The sequence below is a fragment of the Nycticebus coucang genome, chromosome 7 (genome assembly GCF_027406575.1).
Source record: "Nycticebus coucang isolate mNycCou1 chromosome 7, mNycCou1.pri, whole genome shotgun sequence".
NCBI lineage: Eukaryota > Metazoa > Chordata > Mammalia > Primates > Lorisidae > Nycticebus > Nycticebus coucang.
The window spans coordinates 112,310,743-112,334,006 of NC_069786.1; the positions used below are offsets into that span (position 1 = coordinate 112,310,743).

The 23,264-nt window shown below is 38.6% G+C and overlaps 1 protein-coding gene across 1 annotated transcript in view; it reads right to left on the reverse strand.

Moving 5' to 3' along the window:
• Window positions 1-23,264, reverse strand: part of ABCA12 (ATP binding cassette subfamily A member 12) — a 192,710-nt gene that overhangs the window by 122,241 nt on the left and 47,205 nt on the right. The window contains exons 3-5 of the mRNA XM_053597805.1: window positions 15,140-15,293; window positions 3,476-3,564; window positions 1,434-1,531 (exon numbers count right to left, since the gene is read on the reverse strand). Of these exons, the coding sequence (XP_053453780.1) occupies window positions 1,434-1,531; window positions 3,476-3,564; window positions 15,140-15,293 (341 nt within the window). The remainder of the gene's footprint in view (window positions 1-1,433; window positions 1,532-3,475; window positions 3,565-15,139; window positions 15,294-23,264) is intronic.

Here is a 23,264-nt window from a genome sequence, read left to right on the forward strand (position 1 = left end):
GACCACAGGTGTAATCCCACCAATCACCCTCCCTCATGGTGTATGTACACCAGGGAATACTATGCAGCCTTAAAGAAAGATGGAGACTTTACCTCTTTCATGTTTACATGGATGGAGCTGGAACATATTCTTCTTAGCAAAGTATCTCAAGAATGGAAGAAAAAGTATCCAATGTACTCAGCCCTACTATGAAACTAATTTATGGCTTTCATATGAAAGCTATAACCCAGTTATAACTTATGAACTAGTCTTTCAATGTCTAGACTGGCCTCAGTGGGAAAGTCTTCAGCCAGCAAGGCCAGAGTTGTTGCCTTGATGAATGTGGTGTTTTCCTTGAGTCCATTTTTTGTGTTGTCCTCTGGCTTATTAACATAATCCAGTTTATTCAGATGCTTAGTTATACAGAATGGCAATTCAACAGTCGTTAACAAAGACATATTAAAAAGTAGTGCTTACAGTTTCCAGAATGTGAATAAAGGTCGGAGACATGTCTGATGATTCAGATAGAAGAAATGTCTACTATGTAAAACATGGACAAATTACTTAAAATGCTTGTGTGTGTGAATGTGATGGATGGGAAGGGAGGGAGAAAAGAAGGGTGGAAAGGGGAGGGAGAGTGAAGAAGAAAATAGTCTCTATAATGTAAAGTGTCAAAAAAGGTCTCTTCTTTATTTCTGAAGAGCACATAAAACAGGACTGAAATTCCTGTGGGACCAGCCAATTCACTTAAATGTGGGAATCTGGGGCATGAAAGACAGTAAGGAGAAGTGGGCACTGCTTTATTTTTTACAAAGAGTACCTGTTCTGCCTAAAGGCATCCAAATTCAATTTCTTAAAATCCCTGTACGTGCCTGCGCATGGGGACACACACACACACACACACACACACACACACACACACTTTTAACTCACCAGTTCACAGTTCTAAGAGAAATGATGTTTATTATCTTGCAATCTGAGAAACCCTAAAATGGATGATTGCTAGGAAACAGAGAAATCCATGGGTAAGCTCTCTAAAATATGCTAAGGAAAAGGATTTTCTTACTTCGAGGCCACATTTTCCATAGCTCTAATTTTCCCAAGGACATGATTAGTATGGATGAGGCAGCAAGAGTGTTATAACTTCATTTGGTCTTTTTTTTTTTTCTTCCCTGCTTCAGAAAATTAAAAGATTACATATAATGCCACCCTATTTCTTACTAAATAAAAACCTTAAGTTCAATTAAGCGACTTAACAAGGAAGTAAATACTCAAGACCTTAAGGAATTAGAATGTCTTAGAATTTAAGCTGTTTCTTGAAGAGCTCCTGTAATGGGACACCACCTGAGATAGCACTCTAAACAGGAAAGATGCTTTCAATGTCTTCCTAATAGGGAGATTCTTCCACTAATCTAAGGCATTTTTTCAACTGCTTTTTATTATCTGTCCATTACCTTTTCCAATCCAAGGATTCGTGCAAGCACTTGAGTGCCATTGAAAATATCTCTTCCAATACTTTCCAAATCAGAACTTGGACTGGGAAATACTGTGGCTGTCGAGGAGGAAAGAACAGCTTAGCATTCTAAACACACAATAAAAAGAGGCAGAATCACATAAGAATACATAAATGTCACTTCGTGTATCCCACAGCAAAAATGTCTCTAATATGCCCCTTCCATGAAAGTTTCATACTGAAAAAATATATAGTATATTCCATGGGTTTTTCTCTTTTCCTATGAAATTGTGATGGTTTCGGTCTGCTCTTGGTTTGTTCCCAGTCCTTTAGATATCATTTGTTTTCATTCCAGTTTGTGTCATTAAACTTCATCACCAGTATTATAGCCCAATAAACTGAATCATTTCTGTGCAGGCCTAAAAAATTCGAGTGTCTCCACCAGCTCTGCAGATCCATCATACCCAACATCTGTGCAGAGGATAAGCCAGTGCACATCTGGTGATAATGGTCTTTTAAAAAAAATTATCCAATTGGGATGCTGAAATCTGCTTAGGATCATAAATTCTCTCCACCCCAAAGTAGTTTCTGAATGATATTCCAGATCAAACAAATGGGATAAAGCAATTAGCTCAGACTACAATATACTATAATTAACTAATTCCCAAAGTGGCCCATTACTATTTATGATGTGGCAAAGATTTCTGTGTTTGGAGAATACACTAGAATACATTCCTCTCTGTAGCGTGGGCATTCATTAAGCCAGTATGCTGACTTTATAAAGTTTAGACAGATGTACTTGTTATCCTCACAGCCAAGGATCTCAGTATTCAAAGATACTTGTAACACCCCCCTTCCCCCCGCATCGGACCCAGATTTTATATTAGTGCCCATGGGATAAAGAATTTGCTATCTTATTCTTGGACCTAGGCAATGCATTGGGGAGATGACTGGCCAGGGAGAGAAACATAATCTGTGGCTGGCAAGCAAAGCAAAGCTTACTGGACCGTAACATTATGACCTTATTTCTACAGGGCTTTAACCCACTCAGCCAAACACAGATCACTTACAACAGAACACTAACTCCTCAAAACCGTTCATACCATGTTTCTACTACGTTAAGGCAGAATTTTTTTTTTTTAACTTGGTCTGTCAACCAGTATTGGAATATTATTTTGTATCATAGAGTAGTAAATATTACCTAGCATTTTTAAAGAGACTCCCTTTTTATCCAGAGCACCAATCACATTTCAACATGCAGGAAGCTTTTTTTGTTCAGGCCCTAGGCCAGTGCTTACATGATAGGCATACAATAAATATTTGCCAAATAAATGTAAAATATCCCTGCTCTTTCAAGAGTCTATTCTCAATTTGTGGCTTCTAATTGGTGCTTCTCAAGTCCACCTGCAACAGAATCACCTGGGCATGAGGCTCAACGTCCTGTGTTGTTTTGAGGGAGCAACTCAGGAGGATTCTCTGTCCTGAAGGTCTGAGAGCGACTGGCCTAGATGTGAAGCAAGCACAGAGTCACACAGAGGACTCTGATACTGAGCATTCAGGGAGGAGATGTGTGTAACGAGGGGTGCTGGCCTAGAAGTCCTAATACCAGCTCTGCTTTGTGACTGTAAACACAGTACTTAACCTCAGGGGCCTCATATTTCTCATCTATGAAATAGAAAGTCTGGACAAATCACTGAGATTCATCCCAATAATTTCTATTAATGGTCTTTCTAACCATCCCAGCATCAGTTAATTACAGACAACTGGAGTCCAGTGTTAGCTCTAAAAAACAGTGCAGTTCTCAACACTCCAGTGTTTGCTGCCATTGGGTATTTCAGTAAGGATTTAATTTCTAATTTTTCTCAACCACTTTAGGTAATTGTACCACCTTTCTCAGGCAATTATGAGAAACATTTAGATCGCTTGGGTATATTCTAAGCATTTTATCTTTGCTTGAAAAGTTTAAAGCATAAGCCTTTTAAAGATTAGATCTTTACTGTTCCGAAAGGCTTGTCCTAAACTCTACAGAAGAGAATAGCTTACCCAGTGAGGCATGCCTTCTTTCTGGAACTTGGGTGCTCTGGAGTGATAAATTGCTGTCCTCTAAGTTAGATGACTTTCTCAGAAGTTCACTAGAAAAGAAAAAGCAAGAACTCTATAACTTTTCCCGTATTAATTTTAGTTGGTTACGGCAATGTATTGTGTGGCAGAGTCCAGGGCTCTCGGAGGACCCTTCGCATTTTTAATATACTTTCTAGGATTTTAATGGAAGAATTCTCCTAACCACACACAAATGAATATATAAGGTCTTCTATAAGGTATATTTTTTATGCAGAGAACATGGCCTAGATGAGGTTTAATGTAGTTATTTTTTATTTTAATCATGTAAAAAGGAAATGAAAAAGACACATTGGGGCCCTAAATATTCAAAGTATTTATGATCTTCCGTTCTTTTAGAAAGTTGATAGATATAGAATAAATGGAAGTCCAAGAGTGCTTTGGGGAATGGAATAAAGATCTGCTCATTTGTCAACATCAGAAGGGACACACGTTTTCTATATTAAATTGTAGATGCATTTTGAAGATTTTCAAAGTTGAATATTTTGTAAGACAGATTCAAGGAAGAAACAAAAGAATAAACATTTATTTAGTATTCGGTATGTGCTGAAACTGTGACTGGCGTCGTTACAGGTGGCACTAGGTGGAAAAGGAATAATATTAAACACAATTTTCAACTGTGTTGAAGGCATTGAGGCAGGAATAAGAGCATTGCAGTGATGGGAACCCCTGCACAGCATCATTACATCGGCTTTTGGAAGAAAACATTATTAGGCCTTCTCAAAATTTAGTAACCTTCTTTTAAAAAAAATTCACCTCCTGTTTGGTTTATTATTAATATGGAGATAATCACATTTTCAGGCTGGGCATGGTGGCTCACACCTGTAATCCTAGCCCTCTGGGAGGCTGAGGCGGGAGGATCTCTTGAGCTCAGGAATTCAAGACCAGCCTGAGCAATAGTGAGACTTTGTCTCACTGTTTCCTACTAAAAATAGGAAAACTAGTTAGGTGTAGTGGCAGGTGCTTGTAGTCCCAGCTACTTGGAAGGCTGAGGCAAGAGGATCACTTGAACCCAGGATCCTGAGGTTGCTGTGAGTTGTAATGTTAGGGCAACAGAGTCAGACTCTGTCTCAAAAAAAAAAAAAAAAAATATATATATATATATAAAAGATAATCACATTTTCTTGAAAATTTGATGTACATATACATAAGGGCCTAAAAGAAATATATGTATTTTAAAAATTAAAGTAGTCCAAATGCCTGGTTGCAAATTATTTTCAGAATTCCAAAAATTTAGTTCATTTTATATAGTTGTATATAAAAAATGCTTAATTAACACTACCTTCTAACAGTCTATCAACTTCACTCTTTGTGTCTGTTATCTGTTGTCCCGCAATGCTCCCCAAGGTTAGATACTTTTGTTTTGTTTGATGTGTTTAAGCCCCACAAATAGTAAGGAGAATGTTGTATGTTCTAAGTACGTGTTGATGAATAAATGAGTGATTTCTTAAATGAAAAAAAATGCTTAATTAAGATACACAAAATGGATATAAAAGATAATGGAAAAGTAGGAAATTCTGCTTACCATTGTGGTGCAATTTGATTTCTGTTTTAGAAACAAGAACTGAATCCTAGTTGTAGTGTACTTTATGATTTATAATTGGAAGGAGAAAAGGAGGTGATATTTTTTTCATTCCCTAGTGTTTTTCCAAGAGTCTCCATAAAATGTACTGGTTGCTCCAAAAGTTCTGCATTCTTAATGTATACTTGAATTATTCATAACCCTGACTGTGTTCCCCTAAATCTTTTTACATTCCTTATGCTGACTATTTGGATGGGAAAACTGTTCAGATGAAAATAAGAACTGACCTGAACCTTTCCCCTCCTCTCAAAAAAGAAGTTTTAGAAAGTTTGAGAAAGTCGTGTTTACTTTTCTTTTCCTCACCATTTTATGGATCGGCTTGAAATACTGCAAGGAAGACTATTCAATATCAACACATTTTGAAAAGAAAGGGAGAAAGTGCCTTCATAAAAATTTTAAGGACAGGAACAAATTCCAAAATTCCAAAAGAATGACAGAGATGAGTGAGGAAGGAGTAAGGGCCGACAGACTGAACACTAAATGGTGGTAGGGGAAGAAAATGAAGAGGCCATAGGACCCCAGGAGTGTGCGCTTGGAGGAGTGAATGGCGCCCTGGTCCCATAGAGAACACTTTACCCAGCTTCCTATATTCAGATAAGAACCCTAAAGTCACTGCTGCAAATATTCTTAAAACACCAAGGAAGGATAAGCTCCTTCCCTTCCCAGCAAGCAGCTGGCTCAGCAGCCCTGAGTTTGCTCAGCAGTGAAGTGACTGCTCTCAGGGCAGGAACCAGGGAGGACCTTACCTCCACCAGGAAATGCCCACGGTCACATGGTTGCCCACATCCTTTTAAGTGGTCGTGGTGTGCCTTTTGGGGGAACTGAAGGGATTCCTGGAAATTTTTTCCAGTTTTATCTTGCAATTGTGAGGTGCAATGCATGATGGCATGTGTCTACTCCCATTCATACCAAAACTGGTTTCTTTAAACTCTTACAATGGGCTTGCGCCTGTAGCACAGTGGTTATGGTGCTAGCCACATACACCAAGGCTGACAGGTTTGAACCTGGCCTGGGCCAGCTAAAACAACAATGACAACTGCAACAAAAAAATAGCCAGGCGTTATGGCAGGCGCCTATAGTCCCAGCTACTTGTGAGGCTGAGGCAAGGGAATTGCTCTTAAGCCCAGGAGTTTGAGGTTGCTGTGAGCTGTGATGATGCCACAGCACTCTACTGAGGGTGACATAGTGAGACTCTATCTCAAAAAATAACATAAAATAAAATAAAATCTGTTTAAATTCTTAAAATGGAAACTGCAAATAATGTCCAATAAAGAATATGCAGATGAAAAAATGAACTAAAGCTACAAGTTGAAATATAACTATTTCCCACAAACAAAAGTACGGTACAGCCTCCATAGCTGACCACCTCCTTAAGTTGACCTAATTTTCATAGACCAGACATGCACCACATGTACTTATCAGTACAGTAGGCCTAGTTCCCTATGTTGACCACCTCCATATATTGGCCAGTTTGTTACAGTCCCTGGGCTGGCCAACTTACAGAGGTTCTATTGTAATTAATATTAACTCCCTATTAAGTTACTAAGGGAAGGCAAGAAGGTAGCAGGTCTTACTGAGTTAATGGCATTCTCTGAAGTTTCTAATAAAAATGATTATGCTTACAGGTAAACGCTGTATACTTCTTAGAGTGATGAGTGGGAGACAGTGCCTCTTCTGTTGTTTTAGGCGGTCACTTTATCCATACTTATTTTTTATGTACCTATTTCCAGAACTTTTCTATTTTGGGCTATGACATCTTGGAAGCAGATGCCACGTCTCATTCATCTTAATGTTCCCAGAATCTAGCAGAATACTGGACCATGAGATTTGAAGGATGATTAAATAAAAAAAGATCATATAGCTGGAGTGTGGCAGGAAGAGCCTCAGAGTTAGAACATAGCTTTGGAATTTCAGCTCTATCTCTTCATTAAAGGTCTTAGCCATTGGCTCCCTCATCAAGCAATTAGGAAGATGACTGGAATGTGAGATGAGATGTATGTCCTGAGGGCCTGCCTGCCCTGTCATCACAGGCACTATCAGTATGAGCTGATGGCCCATACTTATCCCACTGTGCTCTAGATGCCACCTCTTTAGAATCCTAGAGCCTTCAAGAATGCTAGATACCAAGTGGACTCAGCTCATTATTTTAAAGATCTGGAGACACCAAACATTGGTTGGTGAAGTGAAGTGAGGCGTGAGACAGCACCAGGGTTTTACAAATCTGTCTTCATTTTATGGGTTTATTCGTTTCTTTATCTACTTAAGAGAAGAATTTTCTATTTATAGTTATGACCAATGCTTCCCTTCTTAGGCTGTAAGATTCTTGAGAAAAGTGTACAGTGTGCTGTGTTGGGAGATGGAAGGATGTTTAGCACATGACCAGCAATGGATGCTTGATAATGGAGAGAATCAGTTGGAATTCTTATAGCGAAGGAGGCATCTTTTTAATGGCCCTGGCCCACTCTCCACAGTTGCATACCTAGTGCAAGAGGAAATACCCAGGGATGGCACCATAGCCCCCAAGTGACAATCTTACACTGTACTTACCATATTCATTCATTAACTCACCAAGGTGGATTTAACTCATATTACATGTAATATAATGGGCAAGTCACATGCGAAAACAAGGGATTACAGTACCGTGATGATAGGAGCTAAGGAAGGACCTGCACAGAGGAGGGTGGGAACACACGATGGGGACCCCACGTCACAGGAATCATTTGTGTTTTTATAGAGTAAGACCCTGAGAATCACAACCTTACTTCAAGTCTCCTGGCACCTTAGAATTTTTCCTTCACACTTCCACTGTGGTCATAGTTCTCAACTAGGGTCAGTTTTGCCTCCCTCTCTCTGGGGACACTTGGCAATGTTTGGAGACACAACTTTGTGTCAGCTGCTACCACTAGCCCCTAGTTACAGGTAGAGACTAGGGATACTGCTGAGCATCCTAAAATAACAACAGTACAACCAAGAATTACCTGGTTCCAGTTGTCAACAGTTGAGAATCAAGATGGAGAAAACGTGCACTAGAGTAGACTATGGCAGGTAAGTGGAATTCTCCAACACATCCCTATTCCCACTCCCCGGTACCAATTTGGGAGACTTAAAACTCCTACTAAGAACTCTGAATAGACTGAGGAAGTCTCATAGATCCTACCTCATATTTGATGTCCCTGGGAAGTATATTAAAGCATTGTGACAAACTCAGATTTCCCTTGAATTCAGCACGTAGGCCCATCTGATTCCACAGAATTCAATTCTCTAGGACAGTGGTTGTCAACCTTCCTAATGCCACGACCCTTTAATACAGTTCCTCATGTTGTGGTGACCCCCAACCACAAAATCATTTTCATAGCTACTTCATAACTGTAATTTTGCTACTGTTATGAATTGTAATGTAAATATCTGATATGCAGGATGTGTTTTCCGATGGCCTTCGGGGTCGCGACCCACAGGTTGACAATTGCTGCAGGTGAACCAAGAAAGCCTAAGTCAAATCACCGACTGGTCCTTGCCATTCTTTAACTGTTTCTGGACCCAGGCCGATGGACTGTGCCATGACAATGGCTAAGGGGCCTCTCCTCTAAGATGCTGAAGACACAGACTCCGCCTCAGTGCCATTCATAGGGCTCTATTTTGGAACAAAGCTCAGTAAGGAAAGCATATTGGATTTAATAATTCAATCATGCTTGGAAGAAAACTAAACACAGAATAGATCTCCCTTCTTCTCAGATGTGTCTGCCAACAATTACATGCAGGAAAGGTCACATTTATATATATCATCGTAACGGTAAAATTTGTGTACTTCCACCAGGTGCATTCATATTTCCTGTGAGCAGGAAAGACTACCTGTTTAAGTGGTATCTGAATGTGCCACGGTAAATTCTATTTATGTAAGATTTCCTATCAGGAAAGGGCCATATGGCATATCCTAGAAAGAAAATTATAACATTCTTTTTTGTTTGTAAGGGTTATGTAATTTTTCATATGTATTTTTTCTCTTTTCGCCAGAATTATAAATAATTATATGGATATGTAGTGAACACCCAGAAAACTGTGAGCCCAGTTCTGATCCCAGCGTCAGACAACATTCATCTTTGACTTTTAAGGTAAGTAACGGTCACTGCAACCCTCTCAGTGAGTCCGTACAGTTGTCCTTCCTTGCTCTTCCCAAGCAGAAATCATTCAGGGAAAAACCGTAACTGTGTTAATTATCTTCTTGTATTTCAAACTGACCTCGATTCCTTAAAAGCTGTGAATGCTTCAGCTGTGGATACCTGTCCACCTGTCCATGCCCCTCTCACAACATGCCCCTCTCCTCTGAGTGGCCCAGTTACAACCCAACAATCAATAGCAGTTAAGATTTAGAATTTCTTTAATGTGTTGGCCATCCAAGAGGGTTTTTGTGTGTGTGTGTGTGTGTGTGTGTGTGTGTGTGTATTCTCAGGAAGGAATTTTGAGTTACAATATATTAATATAACCTGAACCAGTACACTTCCAAAAGTTTCTGAAGGTACTGTGAAGGGCAGATGAGAAAATGTTAAGAGGGTAGACGCTGACAGGAACTTGTGGAGGAGGAAGAAAGGAATGACGTCATAGCCTTTCCCCGATGACGTTGTAGGGGGTGTGTTCCACCTAGCCATGAAACAGCCAGATTAATGTGGGAGCACTGCGAGGAAATCTGTAATTTCTCTGTTACAGCAGTAGCAGAGCTATCTGCCGATTCCTCTGAGCCATCTGCGCATACATGTCCATCTCATTTACTCTTTCACTGAATTCTGGCATTCTTTCTCCGTGGCTTGCCTCAATATTCCTTCCTCTATCTGGTAACCACCACGTTATCTGTTCTTAATGACCACACTCTTAAAAAAGTCTCCAGGAGAACTTTCTCGACATCTGTCTGCACACACTGTTTCTACTCTAGTAAAGCACTCCCCCCCCCCCCCCCCCCGTAAGATCGGATTCCTCAGTACAAACAGATACGGTGTCACCTCCCTCGTTTGTTGACTAATGTTCTGGGCACAGTGAGGCTGAGACAAACGTTTATCACATTTACAATGCTATATGGTAATTTGCCTTTATCTTGTCTCTTTGTTTCTCTTTGACCTTTGTATAGGTCACCTCTGTATACTGACTCACATCATCTCTAGCACATGTGCAAATTCAATACTTTCTCACTGAATGAATAGTTTGGGCTACACGGTACTTAAGGCATTCTCCCACTGTTTTTTGGTAAATAAAATTTTAATGTTTCTTTTCTGTACGTCAATAAATTTTATTTAACAATTATCAGTGTTTGTGTTTCAATGATATGTAATAATTTTTAAATAATGTGTCTTTATGTTGCTTTGATTAACTATGTAACAGTAATAAATATAATAACGCAAGATAGAGGAAAGTTTATTTTTTAATTTATCACAGCTTTATTTTTCTAACTTTTATTTGGATCAATCATTTTTTTTTTAAATTTGGCCATTTTTTCTAAGCACCTTGTCAAAAAAATCTTTTTATTTAAATTATTACATTTTTCTATGTGAAAATTGCTTTACTATTTCTTTCAATTTAGAAAAAGTTTTTTTGAGACAGCGTCTCAAGCTGTCACTCTGGGTAGAGTGCTATGGCATCACAGCTCACAGCAACCTCAAACTCTTGGTCTTAAGCAATTCTCTTACCTCAGCCTCCCAAGTAGCTGGGACTACAGTCACCTGCCACAATCCTGGCTATTTTTTTTTGTTGCAATGGTCATTGTTGTTTTAGCAGGCCCCAGGCCGGGTTTGAACCTGCCAGCCTTGGTGTATGTGGCCCACGCCTTATCACTGAGCTATGGCGCCGCCCGACTTTAGTCAATTTTAACAATATTTTAATGAACCTTGATTTTTAAGCTCAAGGAATTTAGTTTGATGTATTACTGCTAATATAGTGTTCTTAACCATTAGTGAATAAATTAGCTTACCAAACATTTATTTTAAAATTAGGTAGAGAATATTATTTTTAAAATGTAATTACCCCTTTTTATTAATACACACCAGTTATACACAGTTATGGGGTATGTGTGAGATTTTGATATACGCATACGATGTAGAATGATCAACTACGGGTAATCAGAATATCCCTCACCTCAAACGTTTATCATTTCTTCATGTTGGGAACATTTCAGATCTTTAGAGGAATGTTTTCAAACTCTTCAAGTTTCATTACCTTTGTTTTTACCCTAATTATAGATAAAATGATTTCTATATGGTTATAAATTTGTCAAAAACCAATGCGGTATGAGAGCTACTCATCCTATGTCATCTTTATAGGCAAATGAGGACAAATACTTTTTTACTTTCATTTGCTTTACATTCCTAATAATATCTTGAAGTAAATTTCTAAAGTTATCCATATTTTTATGTTAAATTAAAAAATTTTAAAAATAAATTTATTGAATAAAAATATTAAACAAAATATTTTTAAAAATATTAAACAAAAACCATGGCACTTTAAAATCATACTTGAATAAGATCTCATTAGCTCTTGTTCAAGTTCTGTAGAAGCCATCCAAGAGGCGCAGAGGTATGAATTTAGAAGCTTGGGTCACGGATGAATGTCAACAGAAATAGGAAGCAAACCTCACAGCATGCTGAATCACTCCTCCAAATGAGGACCCTGCGAGCCTGGAGGGATGAGCTTTGCCATCCTCCAACTATGTGAGCCATGGCACAAGGCCAGGGCTCCCACTGTGCTGATACATTCTTACAGGCTGTGCAGGGAGGAAAGAAAAGGGTAAGATCTGTGATCTGTGATGTGGGATCATCTGTTGTGCAAATGAGCAAGAAAATCACAAATGTAATCAATTCTTTTTTCAGACAGCTAGTTAGAGTGGATGCTGAGTACAGTGTTGGTTTTTGTTGTTGTTTTTAAAAGACATCTCGCCCTAAAGCTAATGCCCAGGGAAGTATGAATTTAATAACAGAAGGCTTGTGCCAAATGCAAAATCACATCAAAACACTTGGTGACTGGCCAGGAAGTAGTGATGGCAGTGTGATCGAGTCTTTCAGAAGAACATATTATTCAAAAGAAACATGGCAGGTGTTTTTTGATGAGACTAAAAGTGGAATTTCTTTACTCATTTGCAGAACATAAAAGGAAGACTGTTTTGTTTCTCAATGAGGCTGTGCTGGTGAATCTTCCTTCACAAAAGAGATGCAATTTAGTGGAATGGTTTACCTGGTAAACCATGAGCCAGTTTCATTATGTGGCTGTATAAAGCATGGAAGTTAACAGCATGGTGGGAAATATCATTAATGCGATTTTATTATTGCTCATCATTTTCTAAATTAAGCTCCACTTACTTAGTAGTTGAGAGAAAATACTGAATATACAGCAATATACAACTTGAACTAGACAAACTACCTGGAGGTTAGAATAGACCTAAGTTAAGCAGACATGATTAGCTGTCTAGAGAATAATCAAAAGATGATAAAATAAAAGTAGGACTCTAATCCTACTTCCAAAATCAACTCAATAGCTATCTCACATAAACCCTTAAGTTTAGCTTTCTGTAGTATTAAATAGAAAAATACTCTTTTGGGGAAGTATGGTTACATAGGTCTTAGACATTGTTAATTATTTCCTTCATAGTTATTTTCTTTTGTTGTTGTTTGTTTGTTTTGTTTTTTGATGGAGAGATTTGCACTCCGTTGCCCAGGCTAGAGTACCATGGCATCATAGTTCACAGTAACCTAAAACTCCTGAGTTCAAGCGATCCTCCTGCCTCAGCCTCTAAGTAGCTGGGACTAGAGGCATGTGCCACCACATCTAGGTAATTTGTCTAATTTTAATAGAGATGGGGTTCCTGCTCTTGCTCATGCTTAAAGGAGTTCCAGGCTAGTCTCAAACTCTTAAGCTCAAGGAATCCTCCTGACTTGACCTCCCAGAATGCTGGGATTACAGACCACAATGCCTGGCCTCAGAGCTAGTTCTTCATACAGATGGAAAAAAAAAAAAAAAAAAAAGCGGGAGGAGAGCCCCAGGTAGAACTGTAAGCTGATTCATAAATAATGGATATTAATTCTTCCCATATCTCCTAGAACGCTTGGTTCTCAAGATGTTCCTCTCCAGCTGAGAGCTCTCTTTCCTCCTTGAAGGGTGGAGGGTGTCTTGCTCCCGTATCTGTCTGGCACCCTGCATTACATTATCACCTATTATCGCTGATTTTAATATTTCCCTCCCTTCCTAGAACTTCAGCAGAAATCACACCTCATCCATCACCGACATAGTGATGGACACCTAGGCCATCGACACTGAGGGACAGGGAGGACCATTTTCCTTGCATGTCACCTGTGCGTCGATTACATAAGAGGACACAGGCTTGAGCTGGCTGCGGTCTCCCCTGGAATTATACCCTAGTGCTCATGGAGACGCTGCTCGCATATGCCTCCAGTGAGCTATTCTCATAGATATTTCTCATAGTCATTTCCCTGCTTAAACCTTTCCACTGGCTTCTCATTATAGTAAAACCACGGAGCAAATCCCTTTCCCTTTCCCTTATAACCTATTCTGCATGCTCTGTCTCCTGCGTTTCTTTTCACACATCCTTTATCACTTCATCATCCCTTGCTGTGTTCCATCCATAACAGCTGATTTTTGCTCCTCGAAATGGTTAGGTTTGTCCCTGCCTGTGATCATTTGCTATTTCTCTTGCCTAGATGTTCCAGGCTGCTACTGGTTTCTCCCTATCCTCATTGGTCCCTCCCAAATGTCACTTCTAGGACAGGCCTTCTTGTGACACTCTCTTAAATCCCTGCATCTTCCACTTCTATCTCTTACGCACTTTATCTTCTCACTAGCACATTTATTATTATGCAATTATGCTATTTATTTATTTAACCATTTTCTTGCTTCCCCTTCCATTAAACTGCAAACAACGAAGGGGTAGAAGATTTTTTCCTATTCACCTCTGTATCCTACTCCTAGAAATGGTACCTGAGAATTTTCTCAGTCACTATTCTTGAATAAATGAATGAATGCACATAAAATTCTTTAAAGCTTCAAGCTTCATTAATTTCTTGATACAACAAAACCTGTGTGAATCAGTAACCCAACGATTATGTGTCCCAAGTCACTTCCCATGACAATTCTTGACATGCTTATAGTTTTTGCTAAACCGCTTATAGTTGCTCTTCCTGAAAGTATCACCTATTTATTTGATGACCAAAGTCATGATGATGATGTTAAAGGAGAAAATGTGCCCTATGCGAAGGAATTTAGTATTAAGGTTTGGGAACCAATTATCTCGGATTATAGATAAACATGACCTTTCCTTGAGAGGTACTTTAAAAAACTTCCTAACAGCATTATCTCATGGTTGATTCAAGATCACAATACTGTCTTCAGTTCTACAGACAGGTAGACTCCTGGGAGGCTGTAGGTTTAGAATCCCAGGAAGGAAAATTGATGGGTCAGGTCATAAATGATCTAGATTCCCTATTCATTCTTCGGATATTTCTTTACACTGTAAAATAGGACAGACATTAACCTCATTTAATGGTGGTTGTTCAATTATGTATATGTTCAACTTTATTACTATGAATTTCTTATTTGCACTTCCTAGTTTTTATTATATCTAGAAGTACCATATAGTGTAATATAAGTAGGCCATTATTCCAGGAGATAATGCCTCTAACACTTATCTTTTGCTTGTGACATCTTATCCTTGTGCTTGAGCCTTAGGGCAATGTATCACTGGCAATTTGAGATGGGATAGAAAACCTTCAAGGAAAGTAAAAGAAGGCAGTCTTGCCACCATCTTATAAAACAAAATACAGTAGGAGTAATTTATGCAAAGTAGATTATGCTCAATCTCACATAAACATGGTGATTCCAGCGTGTACCAACTTTGTTCATTCATGTTTAGAACGTCACATTTGTAGACATAGAAAATAAAACTGTATACCTAAGCGCGGATGGCTCCTTGGTTATTTGAGCTCTCAGAACAATTGAACACACTTGAGAAGTGCCCCTACCTGTCATTAAATAGTGAGTCGCTGATCCCTTTCCTACGCAGCATATCTTGTGGCCCATATGGTGTGTCTTTGCATTTAGAGTCTGTGTCACAGAGTAAGGTTTGCAGGAACGGGAAGAATCCAGTGCTGGGAAGGTTTCGAGGTGCGAGATAACCTGAAATTAAAAAAACAAAACAAAACAATGAAATCACCTTTGGGATTATGGCCAGCTAGCCCCACGTCTGCAAATCACTGAGGAGGAGCAGGCTTGCTGGGGGGGTTTGTGTAACTTGTGTAACTGGATTTGCTAATAAGTATCAAATGACTTGAAAATGCCTGTTACTCCAAGAATTCCTTTTCATGGGATTCATTCTCAGGAAATGCTTACAAGTAGTTATAAGAAATGTTTGCTGGAGTGTTTTAAAATAAATCACAGAGTATCCATATGATAAAACACAATAAGGCCAATAAAAATGCTATTCTTTAATATGGAAAGTATTTACAATGTATTCTCAATTAAAAAGAATTTATTAGAAAGCAGTATAAACAGAAGAATCCTCATCTTTTAAGATACATATGAATATATGTATATTAAAAAATCTGAACGTTTATATAACTAGAATTTTATTTATAGTTTATTTTCCTGAATAGTGTAGTTCATTTTGTTTACTTCATTTTAACTTATTTTGTTCACAATGTATAAGCCTTCTTTTGTAATCAAAGCAGGCGTAACTGCAGCAAATCTTCCAAATACTAGGAGATATTTTTGGCCTCTTCAGAATTTAATATTTTAATTATCCTATGTGCACAACTTTTTTCCTATTTAAAAACCAACAATAAGTGGTGTGAGTGACCATGTAGAATTTTCCTAATATTAGTCATAGAAAACAAGAACTGTAATAGTGAAGGGTTTTACATACTTTAACGTTTGCTTTATAAAATGAGATGATGGCATGCACATTAGTGAAGGATATTAGACAAGCGGTGAAATACAAATCTTTCACGATTGCATTTGATATTAAAATATTAGATTCCTCCCTTTGAGGGAACATGCAGACAGAAATATTTCAAGAAAGACTAGTTTAAGAACTATAAGAAAAATTCTAGACCGAAAGCTAAAAAACAAAATGTCAATTTCGTCATAAAGATATTAAAAAGAGTGTCAGTACAAGTTGAGTGTAATTTTAAAGAGAAAGAAGAAGAGTTAAAAGAAGAGAGAGAATGGGAGGACCAACATGGTGATGCTTTGATATACCAACAAAGAGAATGATGAATAGAAATTTGATTCCAGTAACTTAAATACACATACACTAGAAAAAAGAGGGAGTGGCAATAGGAAAGTTGGCCAGGAGAAAAGTAAGAGGAGAAAAAAGAGATTGGAAAATGGGGGTGGCTCAAGGAATAGGGCGCTGGCCCCATATACTGGAGGTGTGGTGGGTTCAAACCCAGTCCCAGCCAAAAACAAACAAACAAAAAGAGATTGGAAAATGCTTTTCTGTTGTCATGAAGATGGAGGAAGGTGACAAAAGCTGAGGAATGTAAGTGGCCTCTAGATGTTACTAAAGGCAAGAAAACATTTTGCCTCTCAAGTGTCCAAAAGGAATGCAGCCTGCCTGGCTGAGGCTTTCTTAGCCTGCTAAGAATAAGTTTTGAACTTCTGACCTCCAGAACTGTAAAATAAGTCTGTATTGTTTTAAGCCTTTGTTTAAAAATTTGTGGTAATTTTTTATAGCATCCATGGAAAAATAATACAGAACCCACACCAGTCTGAGTGAAAGTTTGAGAAACTTAGAAAAAGTTAAGCCCTGGGATGGAGGGAGGAGGGTGGGGCCTTAGTGTGTGTCACACTTTATGGGGGCAAGACATGATTGCAAGAGGGACTTTACCTAACAATTGCAATCAGTGTAACTGGCTTATTGTACCCTCAATGAATCCCCAACAATAAAAAAAAAAAAAAATGAGAAAAAGTTAAGCCCACCAAACTATTCAATAGCACCAGAGAGACAGGTGCCTCTCATAATATTAATACCCCCGACAACTTCAGTGAAACAATAATAATTTCCATTCATACGTTCATCATAGTACAATTCCCTGAATAAATGAGGAAGTAGATGTCCAGTTGCCTGCTAGCTTCTTGTGTCACCTTCTATAACAAAATTCTGCCACAGTAGGCTGCATACAAGACCTTCAAAAGTCTGAAGTGCAAGTTCACCACCAACGGTAATCACATATTCCTGAACATAGCCGCTCACTCAGAGTGTGAGTCTGTAAACCAACTGGTTCCTGCTCTATCTCAAATACATGCAGTGGCTGATTTGAATGGAAGGTAGACAGAAGGACAACAGGAACGGAGGACCCCTCTGCCCTGTGCCACTCAGCATGGTGGCGCTGCAGGGCCAGGCAGGTGCCGAATGCACAGAAGCTCATGAACAGCCTTACTGCATCGCAGAGGGAAAGGAGGGGAGAGATGCCACACAGAGAAGACCTGAGGAGAGCTGGCTCTTTACATCCAACCTATCTTTGGAGCATTGACTATAATTTGGAAATTATTAGGGAGGAATTAAAAGAAATGAAAACCCACAACATTATTTTTATTTTTTATTAAATCATAGCTGTGTACATTAATGCAATTATGGAGTACAATGTGCTGGTTTTGTACACAATTTGAAATGCTTTCATCAATCTGGTTAACATAGCCTTCACCGCATTTTCTTAGTTACTGTTTTAAGACATTTATACTGTACTAAGAAGAATATGTTCCAGCTCCATCCATGTAAACATGAAAGAGGTAAAGTCTCCATCTTTCTTTAAGGCTGCATAATATTCCATGGTGTACATATACCACAATTTATTAATCCATTCGTGGATCGATGGGCACTTGGGCTTTTCCCATGACTTAGCAATTATGAATTGGGCTGCAATAAACATTCTGGTACAAATATCTTTGTTAGTAAAGTATCTTATCTCAAGAATGGAAGAAAAAGTATCCAATGTACTCAGCCCTACTATGAAACTAATTTATGGCTTTTATATGAAAGCTATAACCCAATTATAAACTAAGAATATGGGGAAGAGGGAGTGGGAGAGGGAGGGGAGGGAGGTGGGAGGGTGATTGGTAGGATTACACCTGCGGTGCATCTTACAAGGGTACATGTGAAAATTAGTAAATGTAGAATATAAAGGTCTTAATGCAATAACTAAGAAAATGCCAGGAAGGCTATGTTAACCAGTGTGATGAAAATGTGTCAAATGGTCTACAAAACCAGTGTATGGTGTCCCATGATCGCATTAATGTACACAGCTATGATTTAATAATAAAAAATGAGAAAAAAAAGACATTTATACTCTACACCATAACATTTTTCAATGTGATCGCCAAACAGCATAATCTTACTTTATAGGAAAATTCATTATACGGTTTCTCTCTCTCTCTCTTTTTTTTTTTTAGACACAGAGTCTCATTCTGTTATCCTCGGTAGAGTGCTGTGGTGTCACAGCTCAAAGCAACCTCCAGGTCTTGGGCTTAGGTGATTCTCTTGCCTCAGCCTCCTGAGTAGCTGGGACCACAGGAGTCCACCACAATACCTGGCTATTTTTTGTTGCAGTTTGGCCAGGACCAGATTCGAACCCGCCACTCTCAGTATATGGGGCCAGTACCCTAATCACTGAGCCACAAGTGCCACAGCATTGTAGGGTTTCTTTAAAAATAAGCTCTCACAGTGTTGAAAGTATGGACAACGGATGCTTGGCACAGTTTTTTGAAAAGCTATATTTTACCTGTTACAATGCGATTATGCAAATGAGGAACAAGTTTAGGTATGCACAGCAGCATATTTTAGTGCCATGCAGAATGTGGACTGCCTGCATTGTTTATTTCACCATAATCTTTTCACCAAGAATTGTACCTTTACCAAGGTAAGGGACCTTTTGCAACAACAGCAATGACACAGATTTATTCAGTATCTGCTGTATCTAGCGTCCTGTGCTAGGCACGGAGCGTACGTTTACGTTATTCAGCTTTCCCTGATGTCTTACTTCCTTATGCGCATCGACTTTTTACAAAATCTGGCGATCCTTTAGAATTAACAAGTATGAATTAAATAGAATTAAACTTTACTATAGCTTTCTTGTAAGCAAAATATGAATTTTTCAATCTTCTGCCCATCTTGGTTATGCGTGCAAAGAGTAAACATTCAGAGCCAAGGTAGAAGCAAACCATACCACATTTAAAGAACTGCGAATTTTAACTTGTACTCATTCTATGCTGAAGGTGTTTCTGGTCTTTTCAGGTTCTAAAATTATGTTGCCTTTATATTTGTAAATGGTAGGATAAAGATAAATGAGAAACATTCTTCTGTTTTTCATAAAGCTTTCCTACAGTAAGCATAGAAATACAAAATTAAACCTAATAGTTGAGCGCCATGTGCCCAGCCAGAGCACAGATTTAAAAACACAAGTGGAAGATTATGACTGTGTGAACCATGACACCACTCACAGGTCCAAAAAAAAAAAAAAAAAAAATATATATATATATCATGGTCTTGGGTTGTACTGTTTAGGCAGGATAAATCCTCTGCCACCTGGTTCCACAATTCCCAACGGTCTCACACCCAGAACAACATTCATGCTTATCTCCAAAAGAAAAGCTATTGAAGAACTTGCCGGTTCATGAGGTCAAGTTCAGCAGACTCCAGCACAGTCTGAGAATGGAGCAAGATGGGTGGCAAGCAAATCCCAAGCCACCTATAGCTTAGCTGCTCAGTAGCTCCAGACAGAGGCAGTGAGTAGCCACTCCTGGGGGGGAAGAGGTTAATCTCATTAAGAAAATATACTTCATAAAATTGACTCAGGCCAATTATAACACTGACATGGCCCAACTTTGTTTCAGGGAGCTGAATGAAAAACCAAACTACTGTAAAACAATTTCAGAACAAACCACCGATGAACTAAGCTTTACACTTAATCGGATCCTTTTTAATTGCTGTAAGAACAGAACCAGGTTTATAAAAACATTCAGTTCTAAGAATTTCTAAAAATATGCACTTGGTAAATAATTGTGATATCAACCCATACATCTATGTTTATCTAAAAGGAGAATCAACTTTGATTTTCTTTTCCCTTTCTGCATGAACGTCCTTATTCCAAACAATATTAGTATGAAATAATGTAAAGATTAGAACAATGGTTTTTAAAGTGTGGTCCCAGAATCAATAGAATCGGCATCACCTAGGAACTTAATGAAAATGAAAATTTAGGTCTCACCCCAGATCACCTTAATCAGAATCTCTGGGGATGGAGTTCTGTAATCTGTGGGATTTTTCCTTCCTTCCTTCCCTCCCTTCCTTCCTTCCTTCCTTCCTTCCTTCCTTCCTTCCTTCCTTCCTTCCTTCCTTCCTTCCTTCCTTCCTTCCTTCCTTCCTTCTTCCCTTCCCTTCCCTTCCCTTCCCTTCCCTTCCCTTCCCTTCCCTCTCTTTCTTTCTTTCTTTCTTTTTTTTTTTTTCTGACAGAGTCTTGCTCTGTTGCCCCAGCTAGAATACAGGGGCCTCATCACAGCACACAACCTCAAACTCCTGGGCTGGAGCAATCCTCCTGCCTCAGCTTCCTGAGTAGCTGGGTCTACAGTCCTCACCACTACACCTGGCTAATTTTTCTATTTTGAATAGAGACAGGGTCTCACTCTTGCTGAGGCGGGTCTTGAACTCCTGATCTCAAGCAATCCTCCTGAGTCTTTCAGAGTGCTAGGATTACAGGCATGAGCCACCACTTCCAGCCAGTAATCCGTGTTTTAAAAAGTCCTCTAGGTAATTCTGATGTACACTGAAGTTTGAGAAGCACTTGATTAGACTGCAAACCTTTTCATAAGAATCAGATAGTAATATTTTAAGCTTGTGGGTCATAGCGTCTCCACCATAATCACTCAATTCTGTAATTGTAGTGTGAAAATAGCCAGAGACAACATGTACATCAACTGGCCTGGTTGTATTTCAAGTAAAAACAAAAGAAAAAAACACTTCATTTACAAAAACAGGCAGTAGGCTGTGTTTGGTCTGTGGGCTGCAGTTTGCCCTTGGGAGGATCACCTCGTTTACACTCTCCATGTCCCTCTCTTCTCCTGTTTCCACTTTCTCCCCCATTCATTTCCTCTTCCCACATCGCATCTAATCTACTTACTACCCCTTTACCTTTAATTTTCCATCTTTTCGTCTTTCCTTTCCACTCACCACCTCCTCTTTTTGTGCAACTTTCAACTCATCTTTTCTTTTTCTCCTATGCTCCCGTCCTCTACACTCCCCTTCTCTGTCTGTGCTCACGGGTGCAGTCAAGAATGTATTTCCCTCCCAGCGTCCTCCCTTCCTACTTTACCTCTTTCACAACCACGGAAGAATTTTTTCCCACTTCCATAATAAACTCAGGGGCACGCTGTTCATTGTCACTGTCTAGAGAAGTGCTATTGTCTATTTATTTCATTATTGAAGAAAAAATGTCACACTCTTTTTAGAAACGAAGCTACTTCCATCTGACATTGTTAGACTTAGGAAGAATTCTGTAGGCTGCTTTGAGGACATTTGTAGCTATTATAGTAATGGTAGAATTGCAAAATTTCCACTGTTACTTTGTGCAGTCAAGAAAGCATTTTTCTGAAAACAGGTCAGAACCCAACCTAGATGGTATTTTTTTTGTGTTTCAGGACGATAGGAATCTAGTCTTTATCCCAGTGAAGACATGAATGATAAATCTTGGAAGGAAATTTCTGACTTTTTAAAAATATAGAATTAGTCATGGGAGCCATTACATATTTCTTAACTGTTTTGAATAGGGGCCACATTGGCAGAATAAACATCAGGCTTTGTGATTATTTACATGTCTCCTTGTTAAGTACAATGACAAGAATTTAACACCATGACAAGAGTACAAAGCGAGACAAGCACATCCAAAAACATCACCTGCAAATAATCAAATACCTCAATCTGAATTTAAGATATTACAGGAAAGGAAATGAACCTCAGACTGAATTTAAGATATTACAGGAAAGGAAATGAACCTCAGACTGAATTTAAGATATTACAGGAAAGGAAATGAACCTCAGTAATAATTTTTATAAACTAAGCCTTCTCTACTCTTCCTGTAGCACATTTTTTCGGAGCTCTTTCTGAGCATGTTTTGTTCTCAATTACATTTTTCAAGGCAAAGGCGAAATTGTAGGTGACAACAACTTAGCCTTTCAAAGTATTTCATAATATGATATCCATTTGGAGGGTCACTCTATTTACTGAGGAGAGGTGTCCCGTTCTGCCACCCACCACCAGGTGAAACCAAACACTACTCCGGTAGTTTAGTACCCAGAATGAGGGCTTCTATACCCATGTCCCCAGAGGGCTTTTAGGTTTAAAAACTGGTATGACTTTGAACCTTCAGATAGAGATAATAGCGTAGTAAAATTACAGCATTTTGAGAAGCTGGATAAAGAACAAGCTATTTGAAAGAATAAAAAAATCCTTACATATTTTTCAGCACAAGGCATGGCACGTTGAAAATAGTTACAGGACTAAACGAATGGATCTATGAATGTATGAACTCCTGGGGGGAGGGTCCCAGGAAGACTGCATGACTTAGGAATTTCACCTAATATGCATCTTTGCTTATTATTCATGAGACTAAGTTTCACATTTTATCCCAATGTTACAGTGAGTTCAATGGATATAGTAAGTTCAGGAGATAATATTGTATTTTATTCACATGCCTTATAAAAGATAGACTCAGTTGATTAATAAAACCAATCATATCTATTATTGTAGGTCCTTTAGGTCTTGGCTTTCTGAAAATCTCACTAATACACATTGACATCCATACTATCTACCACTGGAGTTATCATCCATAAAGGCCATTCATTCATCAAATGCTCAATACACATTTCCTGACAGGTATTGTGTGCTTGGCACCGATTGAGTAAGGAATTGACTAAGGTTCATTCTTCTCTTTAGAAAGAAATGTTTCATCTTAACTTTCAACACAGTTATTACTGTGGGTTATTCTGGAAAGAGAAAGAGCGAGTACGAGAGCATTACACTTCTATTAAATAAAATGCACATAGAAATTTGTTTTCTTAAACTGTCAGAAATATTACATATAAAAATGTGTGTATTTA